This window comes from Tigriopus californicus, chromosome 5, assembly GCF_007210705.1.
Source record: "Tigriopus californicus strain San Diego chromosome 5, Tcal_SD_v2.1, whole genome shotgun sequence".
NCBI classification, from domain to species: Eukaryota; Metazoa; Arthropoda; class Copepoda; order Harpacticoida; family Harpacticidae; genus Tigriopus; species Tigriopus californicus.
The window spans coordinates 9,229,401-9,239,327 of record NC_081444.1 but is presented as its reverse complement, the minus strand read 5'-3'; the positions used below and the strand labels follow the sequence as shown (position 1 = coordinate 9,239,327).

The window sequence follows — 9,927 nt, the reverse complement described above, 5'->3', positions numbered from 1 at the left end:
CATCTTTGAGAGCTATCAAGGTATTTTTACCTAGTGCTTGGGTCAGGAGTTCCATGTTTCCGTTCACCACGGGAATTCAATAAGTCAGGACCTTTCACCCCTGGCTGGTGGACGGAACATAGAGTCTCTTTTTGGTGCCGCGTCCCAGGAACAAACCGGGGACCTTTAGTTATGCCAAGCTCTCCTCAAGGGGATACTTCATCTGATGTGCACCAGGCGTTGCAGTTCATCATGACGGAAATGCTGGATATGAAGTTGCAAATGTTGAAGTCTAAAAACTCGCTTAAAACAGGAAGAAGCCACGAAGTCTCCAATATAACAGAAGATGAACAAGACCACCAAATGAAAACTCAAGGGAGGGCCCAATTCCAGGACATTGATTCGCCCAGTCCAACGCCTGTGTCCATATGGGAAACCATTCAAAACCTTGCTTATCCCAACAGTCCCAACAGCCTTGCCTCAAAAGAAATGGTAAAGAAACCTCCCACTCAACTTGTGGACTCGCCCCTCAAGACAGAGTCTTGGCTAGGAGACAGAGGCCCCTCGGTTCCAGGGCATTTAGGAGCGCAAGCCACTTACAAGTTGCCCACGTTGGAGGTGCCAACCTTCTCAGGAGAGAGCTCCAAGCAGTTCTTTAAATGGTGGCCATCCTTTCGGGACGTCTATCAGCAAAATCCAGGCCTGGATTCAGCCAGTAAGCTCGCCTATTTGAAGCGCCACTTGAAAGGACACGCCCTCCAAGTAGCATCGTCCCACAGCACCTATGACGACGCAATTGGAAACCTTCATCAGATTTATGGAAAGGAACGGGACTTGTTCAGTGAAATGACGATGGAGTTGGACCAATTGAAAGAGAAAAACGTCAACCTGTTGGATTTATTATTGGCGGTTAATAGTTATGTAGCGTTGTTCAAGTTAATCGACCAAGATTCACGGCAACTAGCTGCCCTCTTAATCCAACCCATCGAGCACAAGCTACCAATGGAAGTTCTGCTTCAGTGGAGGGTAAGAGTTCAGACAATGGACAAGTGCGGAGAACCTGTCCTAATTAGCGACTTTTCTCAGTTCCTGATTGACTCCATAAACCTGTATGATTCCCCATTGGTACAAGCGCGAACCACCCAACAGAAAAAGGAAAGGAAATCTGAGAAATTGGCGGCTCCACAGCAAGCAAGAAGATCTCTGCCCGCAGAACCCAAGTCCACCTTGATGTTCAATGCAGTGGGCTCCATGCAGTACAAAAAGTGCCCATTTTGTCAAGGAAAGCCTCATGTGGAAGTTCGAAAATGTAGAAAAGTGAACGCCTTTCCACCAGGAACAATCAAACAATTGGCTCAGACTAACCATCTGTGCTACATGTGCCTGACACACCACGGGCGCAAGAACTGCAGTACTCCACGATGCAAGAAGTGCAATGGAGCACACCATGCTCTACTTCATATGGACTATTATGACTGCAAGGAAAACGTCCATCCTGGGAACCAAAGGGCCGCCAGAAGGACACCTGTCCACTCCATTAGACCACGAGAGAACCCATGGAATTCCGAAAACCAGAAAAGCCAACAACAGCGGCCCCCAAGTCAGGAAGACAGAGCTGCTAAGAGAGACCCCACCCCTGAGACGCGTTTGGCGTTAACCAGCCTAGCCCCAAAAGCAATGGAATCCGTCCTGCCAGTACTTGAACTCAAAATAAAGGGCCCAGATGGACACTCCATGGGAATCTATGCATTGTTAGACTCTGGATGCACCACCTCCTTCATCAAAAGATCGCTGGCCTCGGCGTTGGGTCTACGAGGTTCCTCGGTTAGTCTTCAGATACAAACCCTAGGGAACAACCTCACCGTAGAAAAAAACCACAAGTTGGTCAACTTCACAATTGAAAATGCAACTGTTTCTTTAAGCATGACAGCCGCCACTATCAAAACCATCTGCTCAGATATCCGAACCATCAACTACACCACTGAGGAAAGCATAAATATGGCGTGCCCAAGGAAGACAGGAAAAGTGCCCATTAGTCTCCTTATTGGCGTGGACTATCTTGGAGAAATATACGGTACCCACAGAACGTCGACAAAAAACTGGGGATTGAGCCTAATCTCTACCAAATTTGGCCACTGCCTAATGGGCTCAACATCAAAACACTCACCCCCCCATAGAGGTAACCAGTCAACCGCAATGCAGACAGTGACCGTGATGATGGGAAAAACCTCAATTGAACAGGACCTAGAAAAGCTGTGGACTCTTGAAGCAATGGGCATACTAGATCAAGAGGAAGAGAAGTGGACAGCCAGCGAACTCCAAGCGGTTCAACACTTCCAGCAAAACACAAAGTTGGAAGGGAAACGATATGAGGTGTCTCTACCGTTTTCAGAGCCAACTCCACCAATTGAGAACAACTTCATCCAAGCTCTGAATTGCTTGGAGGCATTGGAACGTAGGTGGTCAAGGGACGCAGAGTTTGCCGCCGCGTACAAAAACGCCATGGAGGAATACTTTGAGCGGGGCTATGCTCATGTCTTAGCTAATGACGAATTGGAAAAAAACCAAGGGGTGTTCTATCTACCACATTCGGCAGTAAAGAGAGAGGAATCTACCTCAACAAAAATGAGAATTGTGTTTAACGCGTCAGCTGTATACAAGGGATCCTCCCTTAATCAGTTCACCTTAACAGGGCCGAAACTGCAAAAAGACATCTTAGACATCTTGTTGAAAATGCGAACCAAGCGAATCGTGGTGGCAGGCGACATTTCAAAAATGTTTCTGCAAATCAAAATAACTGACAACGATCGAAACTACGTTCGGTTCCTGTGGAGAGACCAAAGGACAGAACGATTAACAGTTTGCCAGTTCTCCAGTCTGGTGTTTGGGCTGTCGTGTTCCCCATTCCTGGCAAACGCCGTCATTCAAGACTTGGCCAACAGAAACGCCCAAGTGAATCCCATGGCCAGTTATACCTTGAAAAACGACATCTATGTCGACGACGTGTTCATCTATGCCGACACGGCAGATGAGGCCCTGGAGAATCTGAGACAGGTCACCAATACCTTGGAACAAGGCAGTTTCAAACTCACTAAATTCTTTTCCAACAGCCCAATTGTTTGTAAGGCCATTCCCTCTGAAGAACTGAATCCAAAAGCACTATTGCATCTCAAACCACATGAGCAGAAAGGAAAAGCTTTGGGAGTTGCGTTCCACACCAATACAGATGAGCTGGTGTTCCAAGTGCATGCCTTAACCAACCAATGGAAATCCACTCCCATAGAAACCAAGCGCTCCGTATTGTCAAAACTAGCCGGCATTTTTGACCCCCTAGGGTTAGTGGCCCCCCAAACAATACGTCTCAAAATTTGCATGCAAAACATATGGAAACGGGGCAACATCAATTGGAATGACACCCTCCCAACGTAATTACAAACAGAATGGGCAGAGGCAATCAAAGCACTGGCGCAGCAGGACACACTGGGCTTCCCCAGATATATTGGATCCACCCAGCCATGCCAGCGTATGGAACTACACATATTCTGTGACGCCTCCGAAAAGGCGTATGCCACCTGTATCTATGCACGTTGCATCCTGGAAGACGAAATCAGGGTCACTCTTTTAATTGCAAAAGCCAAAGTAGCTCCTACAAAACCCATGACCCTCCCACAACTGGAGTTGATGGCGTGCCGCATTGGCGTAACCTTGCAAAAACGGGTTGTAGCAATCATCGAGAAGGTCAATTCCTCCACATTTTACACGGATTCTATGATTGCTCTTCATTGGATAACACCGCGCCGGAATATTTGAAGGTGTTCGTCTCCAATCGAGTAAAGGAGATACAAGCACACACAAGTCCAGCTCAATGGACTCACATTAACACAAAGTCCAATCCAGCAGATATACCGTCAAGAGGATTGGTCACACCGGCAGCCCAAAAATTGTGGCTTGAGGGGCCTCCTGAACTGAAGGAGAGCCACTGGAATCCGTCACCGCTCCCCTCGAGCGCAGTGGCTCCCCCAGAGGCCGTGCGCGAAATCAAACAACCCAAGATTTCGGGGGACAAGATCAACTGCACCAAGTACGATATTTGTAACCTGGCGGTAACTCAGAGGAGTAACCTTCTGTTGGGAAGTCTGAATATTGAACGATTCAATTCATACCAGTTCATTGTAAACACAACTTGCTACGTTCTCAAGTTCATACGCCAATTACCCAACTACAAGAATACCCTGCCTAGCACAGTCAGCCATCAAAGGAAGGCAATGGAAATCTGGATACGCCAAGTACAACAAGAAACCTGGCCAACGCTTCAAACCACCTTGACAAATCAAGCTCCCCTTCCACGATCCCATCAGCTATGGAAGTTTGTCCCATTTCTTAACCAACAAGGACTAAGATGCATGAAAGGACGCCTGTCTCTAGCGGACCAGCCCATCAGAGAACTGCCATTGTTACCAGGAGATCCACGAATTGTTCAACTCTACATTCAAAACCGACATCAGCAATTGGCGTGCTGTGGGTTGGATCAGCTCCAAGCACAACTCCGGCAACAAGTGTGGATTCTGGGAGGGAAAAGAACCTTGCGCTCAGCAATTGCTCACTGTCGAAAATGTTTCAAAGATCGAATGATCCAAGCCCAAGTTCAGCAAGGCCAACTACCAGCTCAACGGTCAACCTTTCTTCCCCCTTTCACAAGAACAGGGCTAGACTACGCCGGACCACTTATCGTTAAACAAAAAGGGGAAGAGAGACTTGGGAAAAGATATATCCTGTTGTTTACATGCATGGTCACCAGAGCAATTCACCTTGAGGTCACAAGGAAGTTGGACACTGATGAAACATTGACGGCTATCACAAAGTTCGTGGCGAGACGAGGAATACCGCAATTGTTCATGTCAGACAATGCAAAAAGCTTTCAGCAATCAGGGGAATTCCTCACCAGACTAACGGAAAAAGGTATCACTTGGATATTCATCCCGCCATACACCCCACATCATGGGGGAGCATGGGAACGACTAGTGAGAACTGTAAAAACCCACTTGAGAAGAACAGTCGGGACGGCCATGCTGACAGACCAAGGATTGGAAACATCAATTGTACAAATTGAAGGAATCCTCAACTCAAGACCAATTGGGTGCCTTCATGATGATCCCAACTCTCTGGAACCATTGACACCTGGTCACTTCCTAATTGGAAAACCCTTAATGGCAATGCCATTAGACCAAGAACCTCACCAAGACGTGCCGTTTAGAAAAGCTTACAAACATCGGCAGCAGGTGATGAAAAGGTTTGAATCCAGGTGGCGAAACGAGTACCAGACTTCCCTACAATCACCAAGGCCCCGTGGAAGAGCCACCCACCCGCTGACAACGGGCCAAATAGTGCTAATGAAGCCTTTGGAGAAAGTGATAAGGCAAAAGTGGCCGATGGCAAAAGTGATCGAAACACATCCAGGACCGGACGGAATCGTGAGAGTGGTTACCTTACAGACAGCAAAGAAGACGGTAAAGAGAGGAATTGGGCACGTGTATTATCTCAAACAAGACGCGCATGCACACACAAAAGACATTGAGCGACCAGCAGGGGTGAAACACCCAAGGAAAGCACCTCAGAAAGAAGAAAGAAATAGCGGAGGTGATAAAACGAAGCAAGAGCAAACGATGAAGACTGAGGAATCAAGAGACTGCTCCAAAACTAAGACTACCCGAGGAGGAAGACAAGTTCGCCCTCCATCAAAATTTTCCTCATTCGCAATGGCAATACTGTCAATGATAGCCTTGGGAACGGTAGTGGGCTCATCACAGAATTCAACTCGGTTGACCCCTCCGGAAATTGTAATAATGAAGAATGGGAGGCTGGAAGCAAACAAGAGCCCAATGATAGCCAAGATTGGAAAACCCTACATGATGGAACGTCTAGGAACGACGTACAAAGGAATATCAATGGGCCATTTATCCTTCTCCATCAAGTGGACCGAGCTCACCCACCTAACCTACAAGGTGGAACAGCGGTGTAACAGCGTGAAACAAGTTTTACAGAAAGCAACGTGGGACACCACAAGGCAGAAACCACAGCGGACGAACCCAAAAGCTTGGCGAAAAAGCAATGTGGAAAAAGTTACCAGTGCCTTTGGCAAATGTAAGGGAGTTCACTTACGATTGGACAACGAGGATGAGCGGATGGAACAGTTCTTAGGAAAACAATCAACCAAACGAGAGAAACGATTCTTCGCCACCATGGGAGCCTTTGCAATTGGCGGAGCACTCACATTTGCGGCGGAACAGATTTCGCACCTCTTCCAAACTGGCGGATCGTACGACAATGAAAAGACCCTGGCTCACCACATCGAGAAATTGAAGAAAGCAATTCACGATGAGCAAGAAGGGGTGAGTCACTTTGAAGTGGCAACCCTTGAAAGACATAGGCTGAAGGAAAAAGAAGAAATGTTGGACGCATTCTTAATCCGCACAGACGAAATCATAGACAAATTGGTAGAGGATCATCGAGACCTGGTACACAAGATTGAAGACTTGTTTATTAAAATCCTTCAGCCAACGCAAATTCCGCAGGAATCCATCCTCAGAGCCATTGATATGATGAATAAAAGACTGCGGGAACAAGATCAACAAGTACTATTGAGAAAACCCAATGATGTGTTCAACATGCCATTTTCAATACTCAGCGACCCGCACACGATAGTGATCCTGATTCATGTCCCTATCGGAAATCCACAAACCAGTCTAGAGTTGTTCAAGATTCATACCCTATTGTTCAGCATTGGGACCCAAGGCACAGTCACACAGTTGAGATTGCCACCTTACTTTGTCATGAACAAGGAAGTAACTCTTTATTCAAGCCTGTCAGAAGAAGAGGTCAACAAATGCATCCGCTTGGGAGAGGTATGGTTGGGTGGGATCAGCGTACTCCAAAAGCAGTTTGAGGACAATTGCGCTGCTAGCCTATTGGCCAGCGATCAATTGACAGGAAGGTTTGTGGGGTGGACATTGTGGGGCAATACCCGGCAGCAGTGCAACTCAACCCAGCCACTTTCCTTCTCCACCACCCACAACTAGCTACTCTGTATCTCAAATGTGCGGGGAACGGAACCACGCAGCGGACCCTCCAAGGAACATTTGTAGCTCACCTAGAGGGATGTGAAGGAAACACTGACTTCTACCAAGTGTTGGGTCAAGTCAGTCCGGGTCCCAATGGGAACCAGTACTTGCACCCGGAGCAGGAATATAATGCAAGTAACCTTCTAAATGCCATGGAAATCGAGCAAGTACATAACCTTAAACTCAATAAAACGACGCCAATTGACATAGAAGATCTAAAGCTAATTCCACCTTCAACAACAGATTGGGAGAGAACTCTGTTGATAGTAGGACTAACCTTAGCAATTGGGGGCATAATCTCGACTGCATGGGGATGTAGAAGAAGGAAGGAACTGAGAATTAGGGACCGAGCACAACAACACGGCCAGGGGGACATACCATTAAATATCCTCCCTCCTAGCTGGCAAGGGGTGAGCGCAGAAGCTCGGCAATCATTCTCGTAATAAGAAAAGAAAAAAAACTAAAGAAATAGGGAGGAGACGTGGTGTAGTGGTTAGCGCAGTTTCCTAGCATGAGAGAGGTCCCCAGTTCGATTCTCCTCCCTGATCTTTCTCAAGGAAACTTTTAGACGCTAACCACACCCACAGACGGAGAACCAAACTGATAACGGATTTGAAACTGCCTATCGGAATTTGGACTTGGATGTCATCGCCGTGGATCCCCGTTGGACTCAAGAATCACCCTCGTCAAAAGTAGGATCTGACCATTCTCTATCCATGTATGTTTTCCTTCTTCCATGGCCAAGCAATTACCCCCTCATTCATTACCCAAGCAAGACAGCTGATTGGTAGAGTGTCATTCCATGTATATAATAGAATAAAGTAGATTGAACCATACAGTTGCCTTGAAGACTAGCCTAGATTCCCCAGACGGCCAAGATCGTGCTGGCATCGTAGGGAGTAGAGGTAGCAAGTGATTTCCATTCAACTGTAGCTCAAGTTCATCTCTCTTGTAGCAGAAAGCAGTAGTTAGACTCTAGAGTAGAGGTCGAATTTGATAGACGCATTTAGACTAGGATAGTGACCACATTTTGCAAGATAGTTAGCCTTGAAGATTGGCCCAGGTATGCCAGACAATCGAGATTGATCTGGGACCAATGGGGAGTAGAGGTAGCTAGCAATTTGTATCCTTAGTCAATTGATGATGGTTTGAGGCCCTGATAAAGGAAGCTCGAACTATTGCTCGTATGCCCTGATTAGGGTTACAACCGGAGGCCTTAAGATAGGTCTAAGAAATTTAAGCCCTTGTACTAGGTGCTCTCCATCTTTGAGAGCTATCAAGGTTATTTTTACTTAGTGCTTGGGTCAGGAGTTCCATGTTTCAGTTCACCACGGGAATTCAATAAGTCAGGACCTTTCACCCCTGGCTGGTGGATGGAACACAGATCAAACATATAAGAATTCAAACGATGTTATTGCCGCAGTCTCTTTTATGACAAAAAAATTAACGATATACTTACTTGACGACATCCTCTCTTGTTGATGGAAACTGGCACCGTAATTCGGGGTATCGAGTGAAGTATTACATTAAATAGAAGAGGATTAACGCCTTTGACTTTTTAATCGTCACAGCCCGGTTGGTCTTCAAGAGGACAATTTCGCGCCAATTTGTTTCTAGGGAATAACGAATCACTGCACAAGCGATGCCATTATTGAGACCTGTAAAACTGATGGGATACTTTCCAATTTGTCAGCCCTGAAAAGTATTCTCCATCTAGAACTACATCCAGTAAAAAGTAAGCCACCTAAGGACCATAAAAAGTCACTCCTACCAAGCCACTTGAGACTTTGTTTTGAACACATTTTGGTAGTTGGGCAGCAGAGTGTCGGGCTGATCGAATTCTCTTGCGTTACTCAGTATCAACCAAAGCAGACAAACGAGCCATCAACTCACTGGCTCCCTAAATTCGGAACTTCATTTTGAGAATCACGTAACTAAATGTGTTCAAAGCCGAGCCCCATCGCACACACAAGGCAGCCGCAAGGGAGGCAAAAAAATCTCAGAAATCTCGTGAGTGTAGCTTCTCTGACTGGCCCTCTAGGCTGGGGTAATCTTGGTTCACCCTAGAGCCACTATACGTAGGCGAGGTAATCCTGCCACCTGGCGCCTGCGACCAGAAATAACCTCAAAGTCAGCTGTTTTGTTATGATTTGGTTTGGGTGGGCAGATTTTGAAGCTCACAACCGTCAAAACGGACATTGCCCCTCGTTTTTCAAGACATTTCAGCGTCATCAAACAAGTTACACTCCTATTGAAAGGAAGCTTTTCATCAACATAGTGTGACAGCTTTTTTAAGAAACTCACTTGATGCCTAACTCGTTCATGGAGTGAATGAGACACGAGAGGATGGATAACATCAGGTGATGTCAAACATCCGTGATGCTAAGACATTGATTCTCCACAAGAGCATATCCAACACTAAGGAATTGCCCCTCCACAAAGACGAAAGGCGGATGGCAGTCAATTCAATTGTAAGGCAACACTTCATCATCACCGGGGCTCTCGGAAGGCCGTCACCTGCCTTTTGAATCAACTGTGGCTCTCCAAGCCAGCGGCTACCAAACAACGCCATTCTACAAACTGCATGGCTCATCTAGGGATTCGTATGGATCCCGTGAAAAGTGATTGGCCCCTTTGATAGTGAACAAGGTCAAAATGAAGAAGCTTGAGGATAGAAGCGCTCAACCAGATATCCTTCAAATTAAGCTACCATTCAAGATAAAGAAAGTCAAAGCTCACAGAAACCACCTTTTGGATGAGAAACGTGCTGTAGTGATGTGGATCGAAAGTAAAAACCGGAAAAATGATTCTAGAAGAGGAAAAAAGTGGA

At 46.4% G+C, this 9,927-nt stretch overlaps 1 protein-coding gene across 1 annotated transcript; it reads left to right on the top strand.

Moving 5' to 3' along the window:
• The first annotated feature begins 231 nt into the window (after positions 1-231).
• LOC131880779 (uncharacterized) lies at positions 232-3,408 on the top strand. Its single transcript, XM_059227475.1, has one exon. The coding sequence runs from the start codon at positions 232-234 to the stop codon at positions 3,406-3,408; it is 3,177 nt and encodes a 1,058-aa protein (XP_059083458.1).
• Positions 3,409-9,927: the final 6,519 nt, after the last annotated feature.

Bases quoted from the DNA above. Each gene is read 5' to 3' on its own strand.
- LOC131880779 (XM_059227475.1), top strand. From the start codon at position 232: ATGACGGAAATGCTGGATATGAAGTTGCAAATGTTGAAGTCTAAAAAC.